The 15,842-nt window shown below is 36.4% G+C and overlaps 1 protein-coding gene across 1 annotated transcript; it reads right to left on the reverse strand.

Moving 5' to 3' along the window:
* Positions 1–325: 325 nt before the first annotated feature.
* LOC143391321 (olfactory receptor 52Z1P-like) lies at positions 326–1,345 on the reverse strand. The gene has a single exon (XM_076844016.2). The coding sequence runs from the start codon at positions 1,343–1,345 to the stop codon at positions 326–328; it is 1,020 nt and encodes a 339-aa protein (XP_076700131.2).
* Between the last annotated feature and the right edge of the window lie 14,497 nt (positions 1,346–15,842).

The following is a 15,842-nucleotide window of genomic DNA, read 5'->3' on the forward strand; positions in this document are numbered from 1 at the left end:
ATCTGACATAACTTTCCCGTTTACACCACAGTGATCTCAATATTGTGTACATCCACAGTACTGGGATCCTAAATAGAATAAGATATATTCCATGCTTGTGTAAACATATCAAAATAGACTCTACTGTCATGTGTAACTAAAAAGAACATCATCATCATCAACAACAAAAATATTCTAAGAATTTAACAAGCCGAAGTTTACCAACAATGGGCCAGCTGTTGAATCTGAAATCTGCTCAGGAAATTCCAGTTTGTCTCTGAGTACTGCCTATTTATCTCTTGTTTCTGAGGTCACTGTCCCAATTCCCCAAGTTGATGAAGTTCTCTTACCCTGGCAATTCCCTCTCCACTCTGGTGTTCTGCAACCTCTTTGGCTTCTCTCCAGCCTCCTGAGGTGATTCTTTTCCACAGAGCATCTTTTCTATATGTTGCCGGATCTCCTTAGTCCTCATCCCATAAATGAGAGGATTCAAGGCTCCTGGGAGCAGCAAGTATACAGCACTAAGTAGATTTTGAACATCCTGAGACACAGTCTTGGCCACTCGGAATACAATGGAAGTGGAGAGACCAGAGAGGTAGATGGTGAGGATGACCAGTAAGTGGGAGCCACATGTGTGCAAGGCCTTGGCCCGGGCTCCCCTAGAAGAGATCCGAAGGGCAACATAGATGATGCGGGTGTAGGAGGTTCCCAGCAGAACCAGATCAAAGATCACGGTGACCAACCGCATAGCCAACCCCAACCGGTTGTTGAAGGTCAAGTCTCCACAAGCTATCCTCAGCAGTGCGATGTACTCACATGTGAAGTGTTGAATCACTGCCGTCCGGCAGAATCGAGCTCTTGCAGTTAGCACCACCAAGGGCACTGCCACTCCCAGGCTCTGTGTCAGGGCAAAAATGGCCAGCACACCCAGCAGGTGGGAGGTCATCAGGTCAGTATAGCGGAGTGGGTAGCAGATAGCCATGTAGCGGTCCAGGGCCATGGCTAGCAGGAGATTGTAATCCAGAAGGAGGGTGAAGTAGATAAAGAACATCTGGCTCAGGCAGCCACGGAGTGATATGGGGTTAGCATATTGCACAAAGCCTTCCAACATTTTAGGCATCACAGCTGTGGCAGCACAAATGTTGACAGCCAGGAGCAAAGCAATGAGCACATACATGGGCTGATGCAGATTCCGCTGGGCCACCACAGTGTGGATGATCAGGGCATTGGTAGAGATGATGGTCACGTAGAGGAAGGTAAAAGGCAGGACCAGAAGGGGCCGCCATTCCTGCAGCCTGGGGAAACCTACCAGGAAGAAGTTGGTGTAGGAGATGTTGAAGATGCTGGTATTTCCATCCTCATCCATTAGTTTCAGCCCTGGGCTGGTACCAGGAGTGTGGAATAGACTGTTAGAACAAAATGATAATGGAAGAAAGTCTAATTCTATTTTAGGACCTGAGGATTTTGTGATGAAAAGTTCTCTCTTTATGTATGTGCATCTATTTCTTTGGGCTTCAGGCAGGTATAGTATCAGGTGTTGTGGAAACTACACAGATGGACAAGGCATTCCTTGTCCTCAAGGAGCTCTTGGTCTTCAGTGTGTGAGATGTAAATTCACAAGATACTTGTCTATCTGTGATGTTTGAGGCATTTGATTGTTGAATAAAAGGTTAGGAGGAAAAGTAGGTGTGGTATATGATGGGGAGAAAATAGTTATGGCTAGAGGTAAAACAAGAAAGGTTGAAGAAAAGAAACTCTTTATTAGGAGGAAGAGCAAGAATATGAAGAATCTGTGATCTAAGGAGACTGGGAGGACTAGGCAGGGCTCACTGGGGAGGGAGGAACCAGCCAGGAATAATGGCCTCACTTGTACGCTTGGGCATACTAGGCCCAGGATAGAAGGAAGTGGCCAAGAAAGACTTTTAGTCAGCAGCAGGCTACAGGGACTGGTCATTTCCTCAGCCCCTCTAGACGGCTACAGCACCTCCTGCCTGGCCTTGTCCCCAGTGTTATAAAGGATGATTTTACTTTTCTTTCAGAAAGTGAGTTTGTGGAGGGCAGGAGTAGCAACATGCCTCTGGAGTGCTCCAAGCTCAGAGCCACCATAGAGACACAGAATTTTCTGGAGCTTTGCTTGTCAGTGAACGAGAATAGGTAAAAGATGGAGAAAGCTAAACATATAATTGGGTTTTAGAGCAGTAATTTCAATGCATTGACCAGATTTTTGTATAATTAAGGGAATACATACTAAGATACACTATTCAGTAATGTGCCTGCTCACTTTTTCTTAAGAAGCACAATTTGGTGGTGTTGGTGATAGATGTGATCATAAAAAGAATTAACATTGGGCTGGGGTTGTGGCTCAGTGGTAGAGTGCTTGCCTAGCATGTGTGAGGCCCTGGGTTCGATCCTCAGCACCACATAAAAATAAATAAATAAAATAAAGGTTAAAAAAAAAGAACTCACACACAATATACAAAGAATAGTAAACCCTCGTTGAAACACATATCAGGAAGTACTCTAAATGCTTATATATATTGACTTTTAAAAATATGTTGTTCATTTTACCAGTGAGGAAACTGAGACCCAGAGAGATTAAGTGACACAACTAGTAAATGGCAGAGCTGGATGTGAACCCAGGCAATCACTCTCCAGACTCTATTCTTTTAACAACTAGAGGATGACCAACTCAACCTGGTTTGCCTGGAACTTTCAGGGTTTTAGTTCTGAAGTCTGGGGTCCCAGGAAACATTCAGGAAAACTAGGCAGCCATCATTTTGCTATTACTAATACTACCTACTCATCAGATCAGCAAAGCTTCATTAATTGTGAAGCAGTTAGGACTCCTTTTTATAGGTTTAAAGTCTTAGTGAAATCAGTGTTTGTGTGGGTATTACTACACCCATCCTCTGAATACTCAGAAGAAAAAGAGGTGTATCTGTAAATTCATACTGCAGGGAGAACTCAAAAAGAAATGGATTTGAAATTCCAAAGCCATCCCTGGAATGTATTTCTGAAAAATCCTCAAGCATTGCCTTAGCACAACACAGACTTTGGGAGATGTACTGTTGTTGAGGTTGGGTGAGGGCCAGACAACCCTTGTAGGGAGGTGGTAAAAACCCTTGTAGCCAAGGTTTATAAAGAATTTAATGGAGGAGAGTGGAAATGAAGAGTGAGGTTAGAGGTGGTACCTGTTAGGGTAAAAAGATGAGGAGAAAATACAGCCCAGAAGATGCTCAGGGTCCCAGACTCTTCCTCCTCAAATGTGACCAGAGGGTTTTCATCCTTAAGGGAAAGAAACTGACTCAGGCTGTCCATGAATCTCTTAACTTGGACAAGATTACTCGGTCTCTGTTGTATGAAATGTAATTTGCTCTCCTGTTTTGTGTCTTGGGATTCCCCTGGTAGATTCCTTAAGGAGCTTCTTTGACATGGGGCCCCAAAGCACTCCCAGTAAAGGGAATATAGAATAAGAATGCTGTAAAGAAGGAGCAGAAGAGATGCAAAAAGACTGTCGGAGATGGGGAGATGGGTTAACTGACTAATGAAGCTCTTAAGAAAGAGGAAGTGAGGCTACTAGAGTTAAATCCATCAGATGAGAACCAATTGGCAGCAGAGAGAAATAGAGGAATCAACAATGATTCCACAATTTTTTTTAAGCTATGATAACTATGTTGGAACTGCCAAAACCTGGGAATTGCTGCAGATGAGAGTGGAGAGCTTAGACGAAAGGTTAAGGCTGGAGATGAAAATACAGAGATCGTTGTTTTATAGGGGATGTGAAACAGAATCCTAAGGGGCAGACAGAATAACAGACATCCATGAAAGAAACTAAGAAAAAGGGAAGGGAGGTAGAGTGAGAACCAAGAGCAAATGGGAACTGGAAGCCAGGGGAAGAGAGATTTGGTTGCTATGGAGGCTTCAAGGTAAAGGAATTTACAGACTTGTGGAGATGGAAGACCAATGCAGCTGAATTACTCTATAAAGCCTAATGTTCTGAGTAGCACAAGAGTGGGCAGGTAGGAGAGCTGAAGTTAAGATGCCAGACATCATGTGATTTCTGTAGAAAGAGGCATACCTTCTCCACCATAAAAATCAAAGCCACTGGGCTGGGATTGTGGCTCAGCAGTAGAGCGTTCGCTTAGCACATGCGAGGCCCTGGGCTTGATCCTCAGCATCACATAAAAATAAATAAATAAAGATATTTAAAAAAATTAAAGCCACTGTCAGCCACTCCTTCAATTTCTCTGCCCTCTCACATTGTTTGGCTACTATTAGCATCCCTCTTCCTTCAGTTCCAGAAGAGATGTCTCTCTGTCCTCAGGATATCTTCTAATTCACTTTTCTTTCCCCTCAGCTTATGAAAAAGTTCAAGTTTCTGTCTTTGGAGAAAATCAATTCTTCCTTAACTTCCTGTGAGCCTCTAGATTTCGATTTTTCTCCTCACCTTTAAAGTGGAGCCCCTGGCAGGTGTTCTGCATACTTTAATCATTGCTTGCTTGTCTGTCTCCTTACCAGACTGAAAACATTTCTAGCCAGGAGACCATGTCTTGTTAATCTCTGCCCCAGTGCCTAGCACAGAGCTGACGGCAAAATAGACTGCTCAGAAGTGATGTGTTGAAAGAATCATTGAATGTACCATGGGGTCTTATTAAACTTTCTCATTTGCAACTTCGAGCATCTCTTTGAAGTTGAGTGAATGAATGAAAACCTAAAACCCTATCAAAGCCCAGAGATTTCAAATGATTTGCTTAGTCTCACCTACCGAGAGGAATCAAGCCTCAATCTTCTAGTTTTTTCCCCTCTTCGCCTCTTGTGCCCCCCCCCCCGCCTCCAAAACAGCATTGGGCAGGCTGCAAGTATTTTTAATCTAAAAAACAATATTAAGAGCTAGCTTTTTTTTTGGGGGGGGTCCCGGGGAAGTACTGGGGATTGTATTCAGGGGACTCGACCACTGAGCCACATCCCCAGCCTTATTTTGTATTTTATTTACAGACAGGGTCTCACTGAGTTGCTCAGTGCCTCGCTTTTGCTGAGGCTGGCTTTGAACTCATGATCCTCCTGCCTTATCCTCCCAAGCCCCTGGGATTACAGGTGTGCGCCACTGTACCCGGCTAAGGGCTAGCTTTTATTAAGTATTTACTACATACCAAACATGGTTTCAAGTGTTTTCCATGTGATATCTCTTTACTCACAGCATCCTAAGAGATGAATACTATTTATTAACCCAGTGTATAGATGTGGTTACTGAGGTTTAGGGAAGCAATGTTCTTAAAGTTCTTAAATATCGTAGGCATTAAATGATAAGGCTGGGATATGAACTTCAGTTTGTCAGTGGTAATGTGGTGTTCAGTTCTAATCCCAGGTTTACCTGCCTTCAAATTCTTTTTCTTCTCACTGTGGCAGTCTGTAGTGGTCTCTGACTGGGTTGCAGCCTGGTTTGGTTTCACACCTGAAGAGGGTAAGACTTGACTGAGGTTGGTGCCCAGCTCGAAGGCACTGATCCATGAGGCTGAGGAAGAGAGGAATGGGCAATTATAGTTGTGGTTCCAGGAGAGGGGCCTGAGAAGATTCCCAGAGGGGAGCCATTTCCAGGGACCCAAAGGAGGAAACTAGGAGAAACCCAAAGGAACCTCTTTCCCTCTTTGTGGTGTTGTTTTAGGGTTTATAATACACATTATTATTATTTTTTAATTTTTTAAATTTATTTCTTACATAGATGACAATAGTGGAGTGCATTACATTCATAATTATCCATTCACAGCACAATTTTTTGTAACTTTGTATATAAAGTATGTTCACGCCAAATGAAGAGGGTCATCATTATAATACACATTCTTAACTAACCACAAGCTATCTACAAGCAGTGTTATGCCACATCCTGAGCCACATGAGATCCTTACAACAGGACTTTCATTTCCTCTCTTCCAGGGTCTGTGTTATCTTTGTCATATGTTTTTATTTTTACATGATTGGAAATCCCACAATCTGCTGGTTTTCTTTTCTGTCTTATTTTTCTGTTAAATCCTAGGGAGATTTAGAAAAATGAGACAGAAATCAATATTATGTTTGCAAAATTCATTCACATTGAATGTTACTGTTACTTATTTTATTGCTCAGAGTGTTTTAATATATAAATGTGTCATCCTATTTTTACATATTTTATAGCTGGACAGTTATGTGCTTCTGATTTTTCACAATTGAAAACAATGACACTGTGAATACTCTTGATACCGATGGGCCTGAGGTATCAAGAGGTCAAAAGCTATGCATATCTTCAATTTTACTAGATAATGGCAAATTGTCTTCCATCAAATTTATAATTATACCAAATTATAATTTATAACATCATTGATAGTGTATGAGAGTAATTATTGATATCTGTTGGGAAATCATTATGCTACATATCCAAATCTGCTATGTCTACCTGACAAACGTGATAAGATTATACAGTGCATACTGGTTATCTGTATGTGAGCGGTTTGAGATAAAATATTTTTCCATTTATTTTTTGAAATGACTATTTAAATCTTCTGCTTATTTTACCACCATGTTGCCTTTTATTGATTTATAGTTGTTATTTATATATTCTGGGTACTAGATTTTTTTTTTTTTTAAAAACTAGAAGTCTCCTTTTTTTTATTTCTTTAATTAATTTATTTATTTTTATGTGGTGCTGAGGATTGAATCCAGTACTTCAAATGTGCCAGGCAAGTGCTCTACCACTGAGCCACAACCCCTAGCTTTTTTGTTGATTAAATTTATTGCAAGTATCTTTCCCAAATCTGTGATTTGCCTTTTCACTTTTAAGGCATCTTCTGCTTAAAGTTCTATCTAGCATATAGAGCATCTCTATATAAATTACAGAAAGGCTCTGTCTCTGATGGCTTGACAAGTGTGGTGTGGATTGAATATAATCTTCCACTTGTTTTTGTAAGATGCATATGGATAATTTACTATATGTAGTAATCTACCAAAAGTTCTTAATTTTAATGCCGTGAAATTTATATCACTTTTTTCCTTTCCTTCTTAAAGAGATCAGTACTTTTTATGTTCTGCTTTATAAAAGTCTCATTATAGATATTGTCCTTGAGAATATATTTCTTAGCTTCATGGTTTGGATTTCAACATTTAGATGTACCTTTCTTTAGCATTTCTGATGAATATTTAACAGATATAATGCCTATCATATACAATATCGTGCACATAACCTTTTTTTGAGATGTGAAAATACAGAGCTGTTGCCATGATTTTATCAAGTTCCTCTGGCTTAATGTATCCCACTTGCTTTGTCTTTGATCCCTTGTGTTTGCCTCTGTCTTAGGTTTCTGTGTGACTAAGAGATTAGAGGGATGGGTCAAATCATAGAGTATGCACTCATTTCCTGGGTTGACTTCCCATATATCTCATCTTCTCTCTACCACGCATGCCAGGCAAGCGCACTACTACTTGAACCATATCCCCAGCCCCACTCTTGCTTTTTAAAAACCCAAAACTTTGAAACAATTTCTGACTTAAACATTGTAACAATAGTACAAAAAATTCCTATACACCCAATGTTAACATCTTACATAATCACAGTATAATTATCAATATTAAGAAATTAACAAAACTATTATCCAATTTACAGACTTTACTAAAATTATGCCAAAGTCCCACTAATGTTTTTTTTCTCTTCCAGAATTCAACCCAGTATTACATGTTTGCATCTATTGCATGTCTTCATAGTCTCCTTTAATTAGGAACAGTTCCTTAGTTTTTTCATTTTCTTTTATGTTCTTAATACCTGATCATGTTTCCTTTCATTTAATTTAGATTTTTCATTTTTTTGCAAGAATACCACAGAATAGATATTGTGCCCTTCTCAGTAAGGATATCAGTTTCAGGAGACACGATGTTATATTGTGACATTATTGGTAAGGTTACCATCTATCACTTGCTTAGGAGACCTCACAAAAGAATATTTTAAGGAAAAAAAATCCTGTTTCTCCTACTTTTGCCTATAAATTAGCATCCACTAATAATTCTTTTTTTTTTTTAGAGAGAGTAAGAGAGGGAGAGAGAGAGAGAGAGAGAGAGAGAGAGAAAGAGAGAGAATTTTAATATTTATTTTTTAGTTATCGGCGGACACAACATCTTTGTTTGTATGTGGTGCTGAGGATCGAACCCGGGCCGCATGCATGCCAGGCAAGCGCGCTACCTTGAGCCACATCCCCAGCCCCACTAATAATTCTTGACTGAAATATTTATTACTGTGATGTTTGCCAAATGGTGATTTTTCTATTTCTATTTTTCTTTCTACATTCGTTAATTGGAATTCCACTGTAAGGAAGTGCTTTTCCTTATTTTTTTGTTTGCTTGCTTTGATTAATAAGGACTTTTGTATTCACATTCTAAAGGTTGTCATTAGTTACTGTCATAATTTATTTTGTTGTTCAAATTCTTCCTCTATTTGGCTATTAGGAATCCCTTAAAATTGTTCCTTCTAGCTGAGCGTGGTGGAGTATGCTGTAATTTCAGCAATTCTGAAAGCCAAGGCAGGAGGATTTCAAATTTGAAGACAGCCTCAGAAATTTAGCAAGACCCTATCTCAAAAAAAGAGGGGGGGCTGGGGATGTGACTGTGTGGTTAAGCATTCCTGGATTCTATTCCCAGTAATAACAACAATAAGAAAAATTAGTGCCTCTATTCTTCTGACAATTTCCTAAAATTTTTGGAGCATTTCTTTTCTTTACTTTTTGGCATTACAAGATGGTTCAGGATCATTCTGTGCTTGGCATACTCCAGCCTTGGAATCATTCATTTCTCCAAGTACCCTTGGTTCTTTTTTATGAGAATGGTATTTATTATAGTTCGTATTATCTCTTCACTGTTGCCATCTATTTTCAAGTTCTTATCGATGTATTTTTTCTAACAGGGACCTGTTTAAAAAAAAGTGTTTTCCTAGTTCTTTATATTTTCTTTTTTTTATTGATTTTTAAAAAATAAATGACAATGAAATGCATTACAATTCTTATTACACTTATACAGCACAATTTTTCATATCTCTGTTTGTATATAAAGTATGTTGACACCAATTGATTTCTTCATACATGAACTTTGAATAATGATGTCTATCACATTCCACCATCCTTGCTATCCCCCTGCCTCCTCCCTTTCCCTCCCACCCCTCTGCCCTATCTAGAATTTATCTATTCCTCCCATGCTCCCCCTCCCACTATGAGTCAGAATCCTTATATCAGAGAAAACATTCGCCATTTGTTTTTTTTGGGGGTTGGCTAACTTATATTTTCTTTTTTATACCAATAACCTTCACTTACTGAGCACTTGTTACATGTGAGGTCTTGCCCTAAATCAATCAATCAATTTCTCTCTCTCTCTCTCTCTCTCTCTCTCTCTCTCTCTCTCTCTCTGTGTTATGAATACTTGACATGAGATATAACCTCTTTAAGTTTTAAGTACACAATTCAGAATTATTCACTATAGATACAATGTTGTATAGCAGATCTTTAGAACATATTCATCTTGCATGGTAAAAGAGAATGTCCCCATTTCTCTCTTCACTCAGTTCTTGGTTCTATTTTCTGTTTCTAGTAATTTGACTAAAATAGTCAATATAAATAACGTCATGCATTTTTTTTGTCCTTCTGCAACTAGCTTATTTTATGTAGCATTGTATCCTCCAGGATCATTCATGTTGTCATAGATGGCAGGATTTCCTTCCTTTTTTAAGTTCAAATGACATTCCATTGTATGTCTATATCACATTTTTTATCCATTCTTCAGTGGACATTTAGGTCATTTCCAGCATTTTGTGAATAATGCTGCAACACACATGGGAGTGTTTCTATCTCTTCCAGATCCTGATTTCAATTCTTTTGGTTATAAACCCAGAAGTGGGATTAATAGGTTATATGGCAGTTCTATTTTTAATTTTTTGAGGAGCTGCCATACTGCTTTCTGTAGTGGTGGCTGCATTCCCACCAACAGTGTACAAGGGTTTAAATTTATTCCCGTCATCACAAACCCTTAGTTCTCTTTCATTTATTTATTTTTTCCAGCAGCCTTCCTAACAGTATGTGGCTTTAATTTGTATTTCCTTGATGATTAGTGATGTTGAGCATTTTTTAAAATGCTTGTTACCCATTTGAATGTCTTCTTTGGAGAAATATCTAGGAAGATCCTTTGTACATTTAAGATTATTATTATTATTTGCTGTTGAGTTATAGGAGTCCCTTGTACATTTTGGATATTAATCCCTCACCGGATATATTGTTTGAAATATTTTCTTCCATTATATAGGTTGCTTTTTTAATTCTGTTGATTGTTTCCTTTGCTGTGCAGAAACTTTTCAGTTTGATATAGTCCCATTTGTCTAATTTTTGCTTTTTTTGGATTTTGCTTTTGGTGCCAATCTCAATGTCATGAAGAATTTCACCTATGTTTTCTTCTAGGAGTTTACAATTCTAGATCCTGTTTTTAAATCTTTAATCCATTTTGAGTTGATTTTTTGGGGGAGGGTAACTGATGATTGAACCCTGAGTCACTTAACCACTGATCCACATTCCCCAGCTCTATTTTTGTGTTTTATTTAGAGATAGGCTCTAAGTTGTTTAGGGCCTTGCTAAGTTGCTGAGGCTGGCTTTCAATTTGCAATCCTCCTGCCTCAGCCTCCCACGCTGCTGGGATTACAGGCATGTGTCACTGCCTGGCCTTGAGTTGATTTTTGTGTGTGGTATAAAATGAAGGTGCTGTTTCTTTCACTTGTCAGTGTCCAATTTCCTACACCATATGTTGAACATTATGTCTTCCTTATTGTTGATTCTTGTTGAGGTTTTATATATGTGTGGGTTGATTTCATTGCTCTATATGTCTATTTTTATGTCAGTAGCATATTATTTATTTATTCACTTTAGTAGAATATTATTTAAAATGTATTATAGCTTTGTAATATATTTTGAAATCAATCAGGAAATGTGCTGCCCCTAGTTTCATTTTTCTTTCTTCCCTTCCTTCTTCCCTCCCTCCCTTTCTTTCTTTTCTCCTCCTACTCCTCTTCCTTCTTTTTCTCTTTTTCTTTCTTTTTTTGACTGATGAAGTGTTTAATTGGACAAACAACTGATAAGCTTAAAGATAACCAGCACAGTTCCACAAAGAACCAGCTCAGCCCAACTAAATTTTTCTCAACTGACACTGATGTATATAGGTATGCAAATTAGTTGATGTCACTGAACAAAGGGGAAACCCATTCTTCCTTTTCCTTATTTTGCCTTCTTCACACTTCTCTTAGAAACATCCCCCTCCTTGGTCTTATTTCAGTTTTAGCAATCCCAAACCGAGGGCTGCAATGATCTTTCTTCACCTCAACATTAGGCATTCTGAATTCCAAGTGCAACACTGCAGTTTTGCTCTTCTTTTTCAAGATTGCTTTGGCTAAGACTTAAAATCAGCATAATATAGTGATGCAGCCACATCAATGTTTACAGCAGCTTAACTCACAATAGTAAGCTATGGAGTCAACATAGGTGCCCTTCAACAGATGAATGGATAAAGAAAATGTGCTATATATACACAATGGAATATTATTCAGCCATAAAGAAGAAGGAAATTATGGCATTTGATGTTAAATGGATGAAATTGGAGACTATCATGCTAAGTGAAATAAGCCAATTCCAAAAACCAAAGGTCGAATGTTTTCTCTGATATGGGGATGGGAACTCACAATAAGGTTGTGGAGTAGGGAAGAATAGAAATAATTTGGGTTAGACAAAGGGGAATGAATGGAAGGGAAGGGGAATGGGAATAGGAAATCAAAATGAATTGGACATTGCTATTCTATGTACATATATGATTATATGACCAACGTAATTCTACATCATGTATAGTCAGAAGAATGAGAAGTTTTACTCCATATATGTATGTCAAAATACATTCTACTATCATGTATAACTAATAATAACAAATTTTAAAAAGATTGCTTTGTCTATTTGGGTTTTTTGCAGTTTCATATGAATTTTAGAACAGTTTTTCTATTTCTGTAAAGAATACCATTGAGGTTTCTGTTTGTTTCATTTTATTGCCATACTACTGGGGATTGAACCCAAAGTCTAACACTCTGAACTGTAACTCCATCTTCCTTTTCAATTTTGAAGCAGAGTCTTGCTAAATTGCCCAAACTGGCCTAAATTTTGCAATCCTTTTGCTTCAGTCTCCCAAGTAGCTGGGATTACAGGTGTGTGCCATCACAGCTGACTCCCCTGGAGTTTTGATAGGAATATGTTGAATTTTTACATTGCTTTGGGTAGTTTGGACATCTTTAATAATGTTAAGTTTTTCAACCATGAACATGAGATATCTTTCTAAATGGAATAATTGTATATTCTTTAATTTCTTCATTAATAATTTGTGTTTTTCAGTGTATATGCATTTCACCTTCTTGATTGATTCCTTTGATTGTATTCTTTTTGATGGTAATGAAATTGTATTGTTTTCTTGTTAGGTAGTTGTTTGTATATAGAAATACAACTGATATTTGAATGTTAATTTTGTATCTTGTCACTTTACTGTACTTATTCATTATCTAACAATATTTTTTGGAGAGTCTTTAGAATTGTCCACACATAAGATTGTATCATCTGCAAACAGAGATAATTTTACGTCTGTCCTTTTGATTTGGATGTGTTTTATTTCTTTTCTTTGTCTAAAATATCTAAGAATTCCAATACTATGTTAAATAAAAGTGGTGAGAGCAAGCACAGGTTTTTTTTTTGATGGAAATCTTAGAGAAAAAGTTTCAGTTTTTCATCATTGAGTATGATGTTAGTTGTGAGTTTCTCATATATGGTCTTGTATTTAAGTAAATTGTTTCTGTATGCAATTTTGAGAGTTTGTATCATAAAAAGATTTTAAATTTTGTCAAATGTTTTTCTTCATCTATTGAAATAATCATGTGAATTTTATACTGCTATCACTTTTAACAATTTAGTTGTATATGGACATAATACTTTTATTTATTTTTGTGTGGTGCTAAGGATTGAACCCAGTGTCCCACACATACTAGGTAAGTGCTCTACCATTAAGCTATAACCCCAGCCCCCTGCAATCTCTTAATATTGTGTATCACCTTGATTGACTTGTGTGTGTTGAACCATCCTTGCATTCCAAGGATAAATCCCACTGGTCATGGTGTATGATCATTTTAATGTGCTGTTTAGTTTGCTTTGCTAACATTTTGTTGAGGATTTTTCATCTGTGTTCATCAGGGACATTGGTCTGTGGTTTTCTTTTCTTGTAGTGCCTTTGGCTTTGGTATCAATGTAAGGTTGGTCTCATAAAATGGTTTGGAAGTGTTTTCTCTACAATTATTTTTGAAGAGTATAAGAAACACTGATTTTAATTCTTCTTTAAATGTTTGATAAAATTCACCAGTGAAGCCATTTGGTCCTGGGCTTTTCTTTGTTGGAAGATTTTAGATTATTGTTTCAATCTTCTTACTGGTTGTTGGTCTTTTTGAATTTTCTTTTTCTTCAAGATTTGGTCTTGAGGGGTTGTACATTGCTAGAAATTTATTAGTTTCTTACAGGTTATCGAATTTGTTGGCATATGATTGTTTGAAATAGTCCCTTGTGATCCTTTTTATTTGTGTAGCATTGTTGAAATATTTCATCTTTCATTTCTGATTTTGAGTCATCTCTTTTCTTCTTAGTCTAAGTAAAGTTTTGTCATTTTTATTTATCTTTTCAAAACAATCCATTCCCAATTTCATTGATTTCCTCCTATTTTGCTATCCTTTATTTTTTTTTCCTGATTTGATTTTTGTTATTTCCTTCTTATAATCTTGGCCTTTTTTAGAATTTTTCTATTTGCTTGAGGTGTAAAGTAATTTGAGAACTTTCTTCTTTTTAAATGTAAGCATGTATCACTCTTAACTTCTTTCTAAATACTATTCCTGCTATATTCCATAAGTTTTGGCATGTTGTATTTTTATTTTTGTTTGTCTTGAGATTATATCTCATTCTCTTTTGGTTTATTTTTTGACCCAATGATTGTCTTGGTGTGTGTGTGTGTGTGTGTGAGAGTGTGTGTTTTTAAATATTTTTATAGTTGTAGATGAACACAATAACTTTATTTATTTATTAATTTATTTTTACGTGGTGCTGAGGATCAAACCCAGTGCCTCACACATGCTAGGCAAGTACTCTACCACTGAGCCACAACCTCATTGTGTTTTTAATTTCCATACATTTGTGAATTTTTCAAATTTTCTTCTGCTTTGCTTTCGTTTTTATTTTTTATTTGTTCTAATTAGTTAAACACTGCTTTTCTTTCTAATTGCATTGAATTGTGGTTAGAAAAGATAATTTGTAGAATTTATATCTTAAATTTGTTGAGACTTGTTTTGTGACTTAATATTATCTGTCCTGGAGAATGTTTCATGTGCACTTGAGAAGAATGTGTATTCTGCCACTGGGTAATGGAATGTATTGTATAATTGTTAGATCTGTTTAGTGTACAGTGTGTTCAAGTCTACTGTTTTCTTATTAGTTTTATGTCTGGCAGTTCTATCCATTGTTCCAAGTATGGCATCAATGTTTTCTCCTATTATAGTATTATCATTGTGCATTCTCCTTCAGATCTGTCAGTGTTTATATGTTTAGGTGCTTTGATGTTGCATTCATGTATATTTGTAAATGTTATATCTTCTTTTGAACTGTTTCTTTCACTATTATATTATAATCTTCTCTGTGTCTGTGACAGTTTTTGATGTAAAACTTACTTTTTTTCTGATATGAATATAGCCATTCCTGCTGTGTTTTGGTTACCATTGCATGGAATATTTTTCTCCCTTAACTTTCAGCCTACTTTTTTTAAATCTGAATTTTTTTATATTTATTTTTAGGTGTAGATGGACACAACACAATGCCTTTATTTTTATGTGGTGCTGAGAATCAAACCCAGGTCCCCCCCATGCTAGGCAAGCACTCTACTACTGAGCCACAATCCCAGCCCTGAATTTTTAAAAATTTACATATGACAGCAGAATGTATTACAATTCTTATTACATATATAGAGCAAAATTTTTCATATCTCTTGTTGTATACACAGCCTACTTTTTGTTGTTGTTGTTATTCTAAATAGAGTCTCTTATGAGAGAATATATTCAGCCATTCTGTCTTTTGGGAGACTGTAACTTATTTAAAGCAATTATTGATAGGTAAGAACTTAGTATTGCTATTTTAAAAATGCTTGCCTGTTTTGCAGTTCTTTTTGTCCCTCTTTACCTCTCTTTCTAGCTTCCTTTTTGATTTATTGATTTTTTGGTAGTGATATGCTTATTACCTTCTATTTTTTATTTAAGGTATCTTCTATAAGTATTTTCTTTTTGCATTATAAACATTGGTATTTTTATTCTCAAATTTTAATATTTACTTACATAATATCACTCGTTTGTTTATATTGTTAGTGAAAAATATTCTCTAATTGAGAAATTAAAAGGCATAAATTTTGAACTTCATTAATAAATATATCTAAAGCCTAATAATTTTGTTGTACCAATAAGTTGGGCAAATAATAATATTTCAAATTTAGTTCTATAAAGGAATAAGTGATATTATTAATCTTTAAAAATAGTAATGTACCTGTTTTGAAGGGGAAAAAAATCCAAGATGCTATCCTTCATCTATTTCTTAGCATAAAGGTACATTTGTATTTCAAGATTTAAAATCTTTGAGTAGAACACAATATCAGTGTATTTATATACTTCCTAATATCATCTTGCAAAAATTTAATCCCCAATATTCATTTTTGAAGGTTATTCTTTAAATGAATTTGCATTTTCAAACTGATTCATCAAACAATAATGT

The sequence above is a fragment of the Callospermophilus lateralis genome, chromosome 2, assembly GCF_048772815.1.
Source record: "Callospermophilus lateralis isolate mCalLat2 chromosome 2, mCalLat2.hap1, whole genome shotgun sequence".
NCBI classification, from domain to species: domain Eukaryota; kingdom Metazoa; phylum Chordata; class Mammalia; order Rodentia; family Sciuridae; genus Callospermophilus; species Callospermophilus lateralis.

Excerpts from the sequence above, each read along its gene's own strand:
- LOC143391321 (XM_076844016.2), bottom strand. The coding sequence starts at position 1,345 with ATGGATGAGGATGGAAATACCAGCATCTTCAACATCTCCTACACCAAC.